Below are 16,006 nucleotides of genomic sequence, written 5' to 3' on the forward strand. Positions count from 1 at the left end.
TGGAACTTCACATCATTAATCTTATAAACAAACAAATAGAACAAACACAGAGCGGTCTAAATCATCAAATAAAAGCAACACAAATTCAGTGTAATGATTCAGTTCCTTTGGGTCAGCCATACCGTATAAAACAGTAAGCATTAGTAACCAATGTAAAGGCTGGTACAAAAAAAATACCATGGTATTAGCATACCATGTTTTTTGGACATTTTGCACATTTGCCATGGTAATGCCCAGGGGTGTGACGAGATCTCGTGCCACAAGATCTCGCGAGATTAAAATGTGACTAGATTTCCGCCGGGTGAAAAGCTGTCTCGCTATATATGGCCATGACGGAGCGTAATGGTGAAATAAGCATAGAATATTCCACCGCTACACTTACATTCGCCTCATCTGTCGTTTTGCTGTTTATATATATATATATATATATAAAACATTATGAACTAATGTAAAAGTCTGCTCCTCCAGGATGAGTTGCCGTCGCAAGAATCACAGTTCACTGATCGTGTGACGATGGCGGACGATTCGTTGCCCAACAGAGCCTACTGTTTTATCTTGTAGAATGCGCGCTCAGCACTGCTGCTCCCTGCTATACACAGAGTACGCGCGATCACGAATTTGAAAGTGAAAGTAAAACACAAGCTCCCTAATGCGCGCAAATTAGGCTCCATACATACAATAGCCTGTCTCCCAATACCCATCTCTGGACTGCGTAGTTGTGCCTATGATCTCTGTTTGCACTTTGAATATTGAGAGAGTACTGTAACGTCTGAAGGACAACAGACAAGGGAGGCTCCGTTTCTGAACTTGTAATCCGAACGCAATAATAATTGTACGTAAACGCACCAGCCTCGTTTCTGTACTCTGTGCACTACAGTAGGCTACTTTAATTATTTGCACTTAATAAGACTAAGATAAAACTGTAATTTATTTTTGTTTTGTATACTGTTTTTATTTCTGTGTTCAATTTGTGTAAAGGAGTTCAGTTATGAGGTCACAAACAGTCTCAATCAGAAGTTCTGGAAGCTCATAAATGTACAGTAAGGTCTGAAGAGAATCGTGTAAAAATCATACAGGAGAAAAGCCAGTCAGTAAAAACCTTTTACAGTGCTTGTATACTGTTTTCTTTCAATGCATTTGATAATTCATACTCATAAAGTAGACCTGAAATGACATGCATTAGAATATTATTAGTTAAATCATTTCAAAATGCACCTGCATACTATTTTTCCAGTCATGAATTTTGTCATTGAGGATTTCTGATTTTTTTTGTGCAAAAATCTCGTCTAGTTCTCGTGAACCCAATCTTGTGTCTCGTCTCGTGAGGTAAGTGTCTCGTCACACCCCTAGTAATGCCATGATATCGCCTTTTAAGTGTCATTACTAGTTATGTTTAGTTCAACTTTAACTAAATAGTGTTGGGTCTTCTTGCCTGTGTTACAGTTTCTGCCAATCGGCCTCTTCAAGTATTCTCGTTGTGGGAATAGACTGTCAGTCGCTGACAGCTTGTCCGCTGGCCGACAGGGACGTGCTCCAGCCTTAAGCCCAGGGGGAAATGGTTTGTGTTAGTGAAAGCCATCCTAATATTAACAGTCTTATTTCAGAGCGACGAGTGGCCGAATTCACCTGTCAGATCCGTCTCAGAACATGCGCAGCAATTCCCCCTCCTGAATCAGAAAATGTCAGACAATTTGCTCTCCTAATTAAGAGTTAAATGAAGCGTTCAGCTTGACATGGAGTGATGAATCTAAGCTGTCCGATTCAGAAAATCATATATTCATTAAATTAAAATGGACCATATTTACTTTTTCTTAATACATGCCTCTGGTCTCATTGTGTACGATTCATCAGTGCACAATAAATAAATGTACATAACTATTAATCATTTATTGATAGTTATTATTAAAGCCTATTATTTTACTGGATTTGCAATGTAAACATCATAACTACGTATGTAAATACTGTACATTGATATGACAATATACACAGGTTGTTATATTATTATAGCCAAACCAAATGTCCTTGGCCGAAAAAAAGGTTGAAGATATGCAACAAAGAAAAAAGCTGCATGAACTTTGAGGCTGCTGATGGTTAAACAATAGCTAAAGCTAGCAAAGCTGAGATACACCCCATAATAATTCTGCAACAGTACATGAGAGAGGAAGACACTCTGAATATGCAAAGTGTCTTATCTATTCTGAGCGATAGACGCAGAGAAAGAGAGTTAGGGGTCGTTTTTAGCGCAGTCCTTTATGATCTGGCCATTCTGCCTGTTAATGCCATTGTGAAGTTCTCATGATGTTCATTAAGGCAGTGCTAATTAAGCTCTAACTCTGCGGCTCTACAAAACACTTAAACAATGCACACTCATAAAAAAAGAGGTGAGGAGAGAGAGACAATGACACAAACTAGTTCTACCATCATTCTCAAAAATGACCCAACATCCTGCCTTTACACTGCAACACTACAGCTCTGTTCCAAAACATTACGTGTGTAAGATTGGAAAAACTGGAAGAGAGGGCTACTCTCTGAGACAACAAAGGAAATTAACATTTGAACTCTTTTGCTATATTACCATCCCCGTTCGAGACACGATCACACTTGAGTTGATCACCTCCCAATTTACACATCATTCCCTTCAACCATCCCTATTTGAATTCACCCAAATATCTATATGGTTTAATACAAACAATTATCATACAGTATTATACATGTTTGGTATCATATGAAATGTCTCGACCAATCATTTGAACGATTGGTACAAAGGTCTCATTCCCACAGAAGTAAACCAAAAAGGTAATAAGGTGTGGAGAGTTTAGAGATATCTTGTTAACTGCTGTGGGTGTGCCCCCATGTAAATCAACTTCTGTCCCCAGTAAGTCTGGGACGGTGATCAATGGAAATTCCCACTGTGAACTCATGTTTACATTTGAAAATGTTTCTGTCTTGGTCTGAGCATTTACAGAGATGCTGAAGAGGGTTCAGGGCGTAATTCTGTACCTCAGATCAGCCCATAATGTTGAAGGACTTCAGCATTATGTATTTTCTAAATGTCAGGTTTAGCTTTCATCTTTTACTCTTTATCTCTGAGCATTCTATGTTATTATATTGATTATCTTTTGAACTTATTATGAAATTGGCATGAAACATATACCTGACATAGTAAATTGTTACAATTCCGACTGACTCTGAAATTATTTTAGAAGTAGATTAAATAGATTTGTATGTTACCGCAAGTCTGCGTCAGATTAGTGACGACTAATATTTGGCGCTAATTCAAGTGTACTTGGTTTGCAAAGACAAGAAGTGAATTTCCGTTTAGGGCAGCAAACGTGCTGCTTGACCAACCTAAATCTGGGTGTGTCTTACCTCTGTTTTAATTTAATGTTACTTTAGATAAGTGTACGTGGGAAATCACGGAATGGCCAATCCAAAGCTATTATAAGAGAAGTAAAGTTGTACTTCTGTAATGTAAAGAGCCATACCTCTACTGAAGTCAAGGTTAAGTTAAATTCAAGTGTATGCAATTCCATGGGGGCTATAAGTATGTTTCATTGTGTAAACGTGAATGTGACCGATCTCAGGTATATAAGCAATTAGGCCTACCTCTTTTTGGTGACCAAAACTGATGAGCTTGTGAACGTGAGACCCGCGTTAAACAGAACACCGTGAGGACCTCTGAGCGACATAGTTTCCTAATCTGAATGAGTAAAATATAATTAAAGAGTTAAAAAGAATACTCAAACATTTGCTCACTTTTAATGATGCTCAGATATCATTAAAACCGTTTTCCTTTATGGAGTCAGATGAAATAATGAGGTAATACATATGAGAAAATGTATTTCATTTCATCTTGTAGTGTTGCGTAAAAGGAAAGTCAGTAACGCGCAGAGACCTTCACCCGTTATCGGAAACCGCCTTTGGGCCGATCCATACGGGCTTACAGGAGATATCTACATAGACAGCGCTTAAAGGCACACTTTCAACATGAAGTCTGTTCCTAAAGGTTTGCAGTACAATTATGCTGGCTTTTAAGATTGTTTTGGAAAAATAAAGGTAGCATCTTATGCATCCTGCATGAATAAGTAATCTCCCACAGACCACAATTAAGTAATAATAATAAGATAATAATTCAATGATATTTCAATGAAAGTTAAAAAAAAAAATACTTAGTGCAAAGCAAAATAAATAATTATTATATAAATGTATCCAATATATTTAAGTTATTTAAAACTCTCTCTGTGTGTGTATATCCTCAACAAAGCCCAAATTGATGTCTTTTGGTATCAGCTGAGTCACATTACGAGTACCTGAGAACTGAGTACCGTTATTGTTTAGCATGTACGTGCTGTGGAAATGTAGACTGTTTACTTACAAGGTTCCATTTTAGGTAGGATAGGCAGCCGTTTACGCAAGCAGTAGACAGTAAAGAATTACTAGGTTTGGAAAAATCTTGCAACTCAAAATACAAAGTGAACCTCAACACCTGAACCTCTCAAGGCCTTTGAATGTATAGCCCATGTGCTGACAGACACTTTCATCCATCACTGCCTATTAAACCGGGTGACATCTCTAACTTCCTGCGATTAAACTTATCACTGCTCGCAGCAGAGCCTGTGGTGGCACTAAGCCACATCTGTCATATATCCCCTCCACCAGGACCGGTTCGGAAAACACATGGCCTAATCCGCAGCGGAACTGCAAACATCCCCTATTTAGGATGCAATCCAGCTTCAGGATTGGTTTAAGCTGGAGTTCAAAAGCTGGACATAACAAATCTAGTCGACACCCAAACATAGGCTGATGTAAGTCAATTTGGAGTTTTGAACAATACCTGTTCTCGTCTCAGGACAACTTTGATTAACTTTTTTTGATCCACTTCAAATGTTGACTACTGTATTTTCTGACTAGATTCTGGCTGGATGATCAATAATGTAGAGGCTATAGTCTGAATCAGCAACTCTTGAAATGCTTCTCGGGAGTGAGGACGAGAGACACCTCAATTTGTTGGAGACAAGAACAGGTACAGAAAGCGAGACAGATTCTAACAATAGCGCAAGCCTGTTACAGCGTGTATCGCCTCGGTCTTTACAGCTCTTGTGACATATGCGATGGCAACAATATTTCGGAACAAACAAACCACATTAGAGGATGCTGAAGTCAACCGGCTAAATTCAGCTACAGGTAACACTGAATAAGTGTGCTGAGAAAAATCTCAGCCTCAGCGAATCACCTTCACACAGCACCTACACATAACCGCCTGTCACTCCTGATAGCCTATTAATTATTCATATAACAAAAATGTCAACATGTCTCCATAGTGATAAAGACTACCGTACATCACATCGCTTCTCCTATTCTTTTAGGAAAACCAATGTATTACTTTGAATATATATATAAATGACCCCATGCTTTTTTTCCCCTCTGCTGTAATATCTTTAAAACATGCTGGACCGCCGCCAGACCGCTATACATATACAGTGAATCACTAAATAGCGACATTAATCAAAAAAATAAATCCTCATCATTCTGCTAATGTAGAAGCCTCATTTTACAGGAATAAAGGCTATAGCCACATTCCAATATGAATGTGGAGAACAATGCGGACGGCAAAGTTGCATTAAATAAATCAGGCCCTGCACGAAAACCAATTTTAAAAAGTCATCGCCGCATGATAAAACCTTACAGAGGCAAATGAGGGAGACAAATGGGGAAGGCTCCAGCCAAAGCCGAATCTAATAACGTTTTAGGCCACACGCGCGAGACAAAATGTGTTGAACCTTGCAGTTCTTTTTATGAGGGCTCAATGACCGGCATGAAATATGTGAGACTGCACTGTACTCACAGAAAGAATTAGAGCAGAACTTCATCACCACTAAAACTATTTAGGAAGAGATACAGTGCAAGGTTTGCTAACAACTCCTGCATGTCATTGGTGGATCTGCTATTTCTGTACACACGTTCACTTCTCTATCTTAACCTAAACATAACAGAACGCAAACCTTCTGCATTTTTACAATATAAAGCACCTTTATTTTACTGTATTTTATTTAAAGCAACTGTGTGTGTGTGTGTTATATATATATAAAACTTTTAATGTTAGGTGCGATTTTTCGCGATTAATTACCTGAAAATGTGTAATTAGTTTTTTTTTTTAATCGATTGACAGCACATACATATATCATAATAAAAGGTTGTGTACTTTTTTAGTAGTGTTTATGTAAATGTTTGACATCATGTTTCAAGATTAATGCAGAATGAACACAAAATGTATATCTTTAATGTTTTTGACATGTCTTTTTCATGAGAAATGATACCATGGTACAGGGTCCAAAATGTCTGTAAAGTCTAACCTTCACTTCTATCTGTTTAATAAAGAGGCTTTTAGACATTCCTCCTGTTTGCCTTTGTGTAAAACCCAATTTCAAGTATACAATGTTTTGTACTGTTTGCCCATTTATCCAGGGTTTCCTCACACAAAAAAAATCTGCCCTTGGACTGCCTCAAATGTATTTAGAACCGTTCATTATCACTTGTTTGTTCAGGATCCTTAAAGAGATAGTTACCCAAAAACCAATGTATCTTTCTTCCATGAAATATAAAGGGAGAAATGTTTAAGCGGTTTTATTCCACATAATGAAAGTCAATGGTGACCATGACTGTCATGCAATTTTCAGTAAATAACGACAGTCTGTTCCTCACACAAAGCTGTCGTGTGGCTTCAGGAAACTTTGAGTCATTTTATTTCATGAGAAAATTCGTACATCACAAAAGATTATTTAAAGCTATTTATTTATAAAGTTTTCATAATATCATATTTTTTGCCATTGAATTTCATAAATGTTCCAACATATTAGATCTGTGCCTCAGATGAGACGGCAGCCTAATAGACCTGATTGATGATGTGTTTTTTTATTATTAATTTATAAAACAATGAATTTTAAGTTCTGTCATTGATTATTCAATTACTTTTACTGTTGCTGTTTTTTACCATGGTATCGATTCAGTATTGGTATCGAGGTATTTTAGTCAGGTATCGTATCAAAGTCATAATTTTGGATAACCCACAATACCCACAATACACAATAACCCACCCCTAATATAGACTATGGTTGTGATTGGTCATTTTTGGAGATAGACATCCCCATCCATTTTCATTCATGATGACAATTTTTTTTTTTTAGGATAAACTATCCTCTTAAATACTGTAATAAGAAATGAATATTGTAAGTGTGGGTATATTTGCAGAGCAGCTGCTGGGGTAGCCAGGTCAAAGAGAGGAGAGAGACTGTCTACCTTCACCTGTTCCTCAAGTTTAATGGTTCTGAGCACAAGCGGGCAACATGACCTAAGAGCGCATGCTGTCCACGTTTGACCCAGACACATATTTTATATGAAGGGCAATTGAACGCACAAGGACAAAAAGCCACAGTACTACACAAACAATGTCTAAAATAGCCATCTTTCTGGAGATGAAATTCTAAAATATTCACATAACGCACTTTTTTTGGGAGAGCTTGTTAAGGCTATAGAGCAGGGAGAGGTGCAACATCAAGGACATCTTCAAATTGTTTAAAATAAATTACTTTTGCTCAGAGGTTATTCACAAAAAAATTGGCTGAGGAGACATTTTCTGCTGTTCAAATGATAAAAAAGGGTTCATTTCAATTTGATTCCATCGCTTCAGTAGTTCCTCTATAATAGTACCTTTAGGTGTGCTAAGAGGCCATGAATAAGCATGAAACCCTCTCCAAATCCAGATTGAGCGCTATGAACTGGGGCAAACAGCCATTAGATCTTTGAGGAAAGAAAAGACGAGCATGTCTACTAAAATGTTCTAAAAAATATATAGGTACATTTAGGTGCTTACCGGTATTTATATTTGGGGACAGGAACAGGGTTGTGATGGTTTCTTGGCTTTGTCCTTGTAAAGATTGAGCCAAAATAATTTGTATTTGTAAGTCATGAAATACACCCATGGCACCTCCTCGGAGGTAGTACAGCATTAGCAAACCCATGAATAATCATTAACGCCACAAATCTGGTTAAAAAGCATGATAAAGGCATGATCAAATCAATCTTTGCCATTTTAATAAATATTGGATTACTCTTATTTTAATTTTATTTTTATATTATTTCAGCTCACCTTGCACCAATCATTCAGGTGTTTGAGTGGTGCTTATGTACTGAATGGATCCATAAACCAAAAGAAAAATACACCGGAAATCACTCCTTCCCTTAGCTTTAAACACAAAGCCAGATGACAGTATGTCAAATTAAAGAATTTCAATAACTACTAAACTGCTGCTCTGAGGCGCTTTTCCTAAAGCCAACTTTGGTCGTAAGTTCTGTCATTACCAATAGAGTTCAAAGTTGGCTAACGATGCTTTTGGGAAACGCACCCCTGGTTGATAGATCTGCCCTCAGAGACAAAGATCATAAAACCTCACATAGAACAGACAAAATTTCATCAGCAGCGAGAAACAGGTTCCTCTAAAGACCTGTGGACAGATGAAACCAATCTCAAAGTAACTCCATGATGAAGCCTCTGCTGGAGAGTGTGAAACGGTGCCAGCACAGGCATAAAAGTGAGCAGGGTGTGAAACCCTCCTGCCAAAACAGAAATCAATACAACCAAGAAAATGTCCAGATTAAATATCACCTAAACCTTACCCTAACCATTAAATAATACATATTTAGCTTGAAGCATATTTTAGGACCATTACGATATTTGCACTGTGACATCATTTTCATGTCACACCCCACACCCCACCAAATAATTTGTTTATCAGTGGCAGAGTAAAGCATATTTCAGCACTATTAACTGATGCAGATGGTTTCTAGGTAGGTAGTTACTAGTTAGAGTAAGTTTCTTGATGTCCTTATGTGGCCTTCGGTCATCAGGATTCGCCCACGTTCTGCTGTTCTGGACATAAAGTTCCAGACTGGGGGGTGTGTGTCTTTGGTTTGTCAGCATAAGTCAATTTATTCCTCTTCTGTCCTCACTTCGGAGGCTTGACCATATGAACATGCATGTGTTTAATAAATAAATAAATAAACAGATACAGGATTCCTTCACCAAAACACTAGGTTATGTATAGTTTGCTAGGCAGCACTTTGCTGGATGTTCAAATGAAGAACAAAACCTCCACTAAAAACACACAAAGTTAACCAAAGGAAGTTAATCTTTTTTTATATTGAATTACCCATTTTAGGGCCATTTTTGAATTGACATTATTTTCATTATCCTTACATTATCCCTGAAAGGTCTCACTACAGAAATTCATTAATTTAATGCGGTAAAATATGATTTAAAAAATCATTGTAGCACTTGATGTGCTGTTTTTCATTAATGCTGAGTTTAATTAAAAGCCTGTGTTGCAGTAACTGAGAATAAAATGAACATCACTGAGAATGAGCATAAAAAAAATACTAAAACTAAAAAAAAATACAAACAAAAGTATTAAATCAATACAGAAATATGGAGAGAATGTACGTAGATTAAATGTCATTAAATGTACTGTAACAATGCAAAAAATCTTTAAACAAATATATATTTATATATTACAGTTCAAAAGTTTTTATAAGAAATTAATACTTTTAAATGAATCAAAGGTGATAGTAAAGACTACATTGCTACAAACAAGTAGCACGGTTTAAGCAGCACAACTGTTTTCAACATCAGCCGCTTTTCCAGAATTGGCCCAAACCGTTCTCATTGCTTAACCGTTCCGTGCCGATCAGGCCCACTCGGTTTCATTTTCAACTGTGAGGCTGATAATGGAGGCTCTTTAGAATGTAATACAAATGCATCAGTCGTTGCCTCTGTAACGCAAGAGTTCAGACGATATAAAGATGTAAATAGCAGCCTCGTTATAGAGGATGATTCGATTTTTATTTGATTAACTTGTGTTTACTTCACTCTAGTATAGCGAGCTTTGCCAGCTACAGAGAACAGACAAGTGAACAATCCTGTGTGGCGAAGATGTCACTACAAGTATTCTACCCGCACGGTTCAGCCAACTGTTCTGAGAATTCACCCTTCACAGGGATTTTGATTGGCAGGCGATCTGACCAATACTAATCCACCATCCGCCAAATACGCCATTTTGCCCGACAAAGCAGTCAGGAGATTAACATCGGTGGACTTGAACTTAAGAAACGGTCTTTCAGTGGTTGAAACAACATTCCTTCTGATGGTCATTCATGTTTATTTGATGCTATAAATTAACTTGAAGGAAGAGATGATCGGTTCCCGAGCAGCGTTAACTGAGGCTCCACAGCTGTCTGTCACGACATATTAAAGAGCCACAAATCTTAAAAATTCTTTCAAAAATTAACAAATTTGAAAGTTGAGACTTTGTTTCATATCAAAAGACCTGTTGTCAGCGCGTTGTCTGTTTTCTTTGCTCCGCAATGTATTTTTCACTGCGTGATACAATGATGAGACACAATGTGTGGCGTGAGAGAGGCATGGCTTGTCAGACATAGCAACAGAAACAAAAGGGGGCGGGTCTTTACAAACAGACAATTCCAGGCCTTCAACGGTTATTAATTGTGCCATGCCGTACCAAGCTCAGGTGGAAATATAACTGATAGGGATGCACCGGTTGACCGGGCATAAATTGGAATGTTGTTTTTTTTGGCTGATTTTTCCGGAACTGCGCCCGCGTGCACAGACTACATTATCATTTACAAACATGTCATGCAGAGCTACCTGTCTGAGGCACAGATACCAAGAAGCGAACAGCCGTTAGTGAACTGGCGCACAAATAAGAGCCGCTTTCCTGCACTCGCTGAAGTTGCGCAAGCGTACCTTTCCCTGCACTAGCGTAGACAGTGAACGTTTGACCACCTCAGCTTCTCACGTGTTGGATGAGAAATTAAATTTGTGACAATTAAAGGTGAAATGCTTATTTTTGTAAAGAAGAACTTGGATGCCGTTTTGAAAAGCTAGAAGTAGGCTAAACCTCAGTTCTGTATAAGATGAACATTGATATAACATTTTGGAATAATTTATTTATTTTGGTTTTATTTAGTTTCACTGGTAAATACCTTTTATTCTTCACACCGAATTTAAAAACAAAAGTTGAATGAATGCTGATTAAGTAGCCTAACATCTTTGTTTGGATTGTTGAATGTGTTTACTTTGTTGAATGTGAATTGATTGTGTTGTTTGGGTTGCAGAACTATGCACATGGTTACAGTTAATGTTTGGATTTAAGGCTAGTTTTTTTGTACTTTCAAGTTTAACCCAAAAAAATAAAAATAAAAATTAATGGTGATGCTAAATGTCAGTATCTACTGTACATTGAATGTGCTTAATGCGCAGTTACTGCCGTTAAATCCAGATGGTTACAGTTATTGTTTTTAATAGCCAAAAGCCAGTTTGGCCTGTTAAATACCAAATAAACATCTTGTTTATTGTTTATCTTCCATTCTTTCTAGTTTGTTGCTTAAAGAAAATAAAACTGGAAATCGGTAACGGAATCTGCCAGTTTGCTTGTAAAAAAAATGGTATCGGAATCGGCCATGAAAAATCATGATCGGTGCATCACTAATAACTGAAACCGTTTCTTACCATTGTTCGGCCCGATGGTGGAAAAGCGGCTATTGATAATAATAATAAATGTTTCTTGAGCAGCAATCCAGCGTATTAGAATGATTTCTAAATGATAATGTAACACTGAAGACTGGAGTAATGGCAGCTAAAAATTCACCTCTGCTATCACAGGAATATATTACATTTAAAAATATATTAAATTGGACAAAAAGTTATTTAAATGGTAATGATCTCTCACAATATTACAGTTAAACTCAAAGTATTAAAAATCAAATAAATGCAGCCTTGGTTAGCATTAGAGACTACTTTAAAAAAGAAAAAAAAAGGCTGAAATATGACCTAGACATACTCTGGACATACATTGGGAGAATCCCCCCATAAAAAATTCCAACCCAGAACATTTGCACACCAAGCATGTAGGTAAAACCTGTTGCATTCAAATCCCACACCTTTAGTAACAGTGATGAAGCCCCTTGCTGATGACAGCAACCATGATCTTCAGCAAGGGCACCAAAGTTGGGGATAACAGAGAAAGAGAAAAATGAGAATTGAAGAGAGCCTGTCAGAAACAGGACTAGTATAAAATGAAAGCAGACAGGCTAGGTTAGGACAACTCGGATATGGTGCTGAACATCTCAAGACTGCGAGAGCCGGCAGAGGGAGAGAAAGAGTGAGAAAGAGAAAGGGAGACAGACTGGTCAACTTCACAGATGGTACAGCGTGGTAAACACGACGATAACAGGAAGACAGCAGGTTAAGAGGATTTTCTGGAGTTTAATGAGAACGATACAGATCATTATTAATGCTTTGTAAAGCAAGCTGAAGTTCCGACAATGGGATACAACGCTATTATATTACTTCCACTATAAGACGCTGAAAATTAGATCTGGCGGGGTGGGGGTACTCAATCTCAACCGCTTTGTAGCATTAACAAACTTTAATGAAAATAAACGACAAACCTGACAACAACATCTTTCCTTTCACACTAATGATACTTCAACCACAAATCCACCTTTTGTTAAACAATTCGGATTAAGAAGTACTTCAAACAAGGTCATATTCTTCTGAGTGAACTCTACGCGGAGTAAATGAAAATCTCTCACACCTACCTTCTGCATTTTAGCCTTCCTAGCATTCTGAAGCAGCCTGCGTCCCAGCTTCTTGGCGTACCAAATGGAGGCAAACATAGTGTGGCTGAGCGGAATCTCTCCGTATGAATTATGAGTAAACACTGTGGAAGAGTCACCAGCCACAGCGTCAGAGAGAGGGAGAGGGAGAGAGAGAGAGAGAGGGAGAGAGAGAGAGAGAGAGGAGAGAGAGAGAGAGAGAGAGAGAGAGAGAGAGAGAGAGAGAGAGAGAGAGAGAGAGAGAGAGAGAGAGAGAGAGAGAGAGAGAGAGAGAGAGATGCTCTTCACACTCCTCTCCCCTCAGTAATAATCTACACACACACACACTCAGCCTAGAGCAGGTGAGAGAGAAGGAGGGAGGGCAAAAAGAGACAGACTGCTCCGAGAAGTCGCAAATCTTACATGCACTCTCTTTCTCATTAACATCTCACTGATTCCATTCTCTTGTCTGCAGGTTTATTTACATATTGTCAATTGGAGGTCCGAGCAGTAGCTTTTCTACTTGACGCTATCGTGTGTAGGATCTGAATCTGTGCTAACAGAATGGGCGACCCTGGGCAACTACAGCCCCCTTGTCACTGAGGAGTAGTACATGAGTCTGCCTGGTCCCGGTTCAGGGGCTCTTCTGGCTGTGTGAGAGATGAATGTGGTTCCCCAAGCTACTGGGCTAAATCATCTAACACTCCTGAGGTTCCTCTGGGACCAAAAACACAATCTGTCTGTGCCATCGGTTAGGATAAACATGAGCTGTATTCCTCACACTTCTGAAATGCTTTGCTCAAATTCACATCTTCGTGAGACCGCTACGGTCACTGAACCTAATGCAGGAATCTACCTAGAATTGTATCATGTACTGTAATTCCACAACAAGCAACTTGTTGAATTGTGTTGGAAAGAACAAAAAACACAGCAATCTGTCCACTGATGTTAGACAAGGTCTCAACAAACTGCCCAGATCTGCTCAGAGATACAAAAGTCTGCAATCAAAAGTCAGAGATCTTAATATGAACTCAAACCTTTTTTCATGAAGTTTAAAGACCAAATACTTTAGGCTCTGCTTTACACGTTCACTCTACAGCTCAATACTCTCTGAAAGTTAACAATTATCTCAATTGTTTCTATTTTTAACTCTCTCCTACGGAATTGTAAGAGACAACAATGATACTTAATGAAGCATAAATGAGGTCCTCATTAAAGGCTGTGTCTACATTAATCCGGATACATTCGTTTCAAAATACTATCCGTCCACACTAGCGTTTTGAAGCGTTTTCCAAAAGTTTCTCATCCACAAGGTAGGAAAAAACTAAATTCATCTTACAGCGCATGCGTAAAACCTCATTAAAGCTCCCTGAGATGAAATGGACAGGACAGACATAAAGTTTTCATTCTATACTTCTGGTAGAATCATTTTTGTTTAGCAAAATATCTCACCATTCACTGATGTGTCACACTCAGTCACCATTAAATGTTTGGTCTAAAACACAACTGCTCTCATGTTTTGCAGCAGGACAGCAAATGCGAGTACATTTTCTGTCATCTTTCCAGGACTGAGATATGAAGAGTGTACAATGTAGGCTAACATATCTTTAGCAACAGTGTGAAATTTCATAGCACATAACAGACACAATAGTGGTATAATCATACATATCTATCGGTAAAATATGAGTCACATGACTAAAAAAGCTTCATCATTTTCAAATACCGTTTTGAAATGTATCCACTTTAAAAAAGTGTTTTCAAAAAAGTCAATTTTCGCAGGAAAAAAACGCTGTCTCATTGTGGACAGAAGGCCAAAACAAAGAAAAAAATTATGCATTTTCAAACAAAAATTTATTAGTGTGGACAAGGCCAAAGTTAACATGAAATGGAATTTGCAACAAATACTTCCAATTTTTCAAAAAGAGTAAATTGTAGAAGTGTGGAATGGTTTTTTATATACCGGTATATTTTTTATTATAAATTCAAATTAACTTTGTTCTTTGGAATAACGAGCACCAATTAATTCCACAAAAAAACAGGAATATGTATTATGAAATGGGTATTATGAAAGCAACTATGGTCAGTCTTGATTTTATTTGGACATTAAATCTCCTGAGCAAATACAGTAGCAACCACTGATAAATATTATTTACCACCTAGTTGGCTTATACTACGATACACATTTTTGGGGAAATTGTTTTTAAAGGAAATTCATACTTTTATTCAGCAAGGATGGAATAAATTGATCAAAAGTGATAGTAAAGACAAGATTTCTATTTAAAATAAATGCAGTTCTTTTGAACTTTCCATTCAACCAAGAATCAACGGTTTCCACAAACACTTTAAAGCCCATGTTGCAGGTTAACCACCAATGAAACTGCATGGTCCGAGGAGAATGAGTGGAGAGTTGGTGAAGTGTCCTGGTGAGTTGCCATCATTTAGCAACGCAGCAATGAGATAACGACACATATTTTTTTTTACTGTCATTGAATAGCACCGAGTGAAAAATCAACGTTTTCTTTATAGTGGCAGTGATCATGACGTTAGTTCAGATAAGTACCGGTAGCCTTTGTCATAGTACTGGTAAACTTTGTCTTTGTCATCTAGAAATAAGGCATCATGTTAGCTATATGGGCGTTTCTAAGCGTTTATCTCTTTCTCTAAGCGTAAAGAAGAATCGTTGCCGCTGGTACCTACTTTTTCGTATTATATTCCGTTTTGTGATACCCAACAACATAAAATACAATGGATAACAGTTTAAATGTTCATTACCAACAAGCAAATTGTTATCATGTTGTATTGTATATTGATTGTACTGTTTGTAATCAAACCATGAAACCTCTGTTAAATCATTGGATGAAGCAATGAAGTCATGATAAATTAAAAATTGTACTTGTCTATAGTGATTAACAATGATTTGGTAATGTTTTTGTACTGCTTAGCTCTAATAAGAATGCTTTACATTTTTCAAGAGCCGTCATTTTTAACACCCAGTTGACACACAGATCAATGGTCAGCCCTCATACTTGTAAGACGCTCATATCTCACACTGATCTGCTAAGTGTGAGTATTACGGCAGGAGGAGAGATTTCATTATTCTTCCTTCCGCTTCCCATCACACCCCAGCATGCGTTTTCACACGCTGCAAATGAGCTTCATTTCAACATCACCGAACGTCTTCGCCGACAACGTCACACATTCACAGAAATGCACTCATCAGCAAAAGTAAAAGAACATAGCCTCTGAAACCCCATAGGTTCTTTCAACCGTTCCTAGAGAAGCTCACAGTCCTGGATGCACTGATAAGAACCATCAGATCATCTATCGACGATAATAG

At 37.8% G+C, this 16,006-nt stretch overlaps 1 protein-coding gene across 9 annotated transcripts in view; it reads right to left on the bottom strand.

Annotated features, from left to right (window-relative positions):
* dlg2 (discs, large homolog 2) overlaps positions 1-16,006 on the bottom strand; it is a gene marked incomplete at its 5' end in the record, with an annotated part of 218,398 nt that overhangs the window by 108,148 nt on the left and 94,244 nt on the right. The window contains one exon of one of the 9 annotated variants that reach the window (XM_079600650.1): positions 12,673-12,750. The exons of the other annotated variants lie outside the window; for them this stretch is intronic. Within the exon in view, the coding sequence (XP_079456776.1) occupies positions 12,673-12,750 (78 nt within the window). Of the gene's footprint in view, positions 1-12,672; positions 12,751-16,006 lie in introns of those variants that run through there. 9 annotated transcript variants of the gene reach the window in all.

This window comes from Phoxinus phoxinus (genome assembly GCF_949152265.1).
Source record: "Phoxinus phoxinus genome assembly, chromosome: 23".
Taxonomy (NCBI): Eukaryota; Metazoa; Chordata; class Actinopteri; order Cypriniformes; family Leuciscidae; genus Phoxinus; species Phoxinus phoxinus.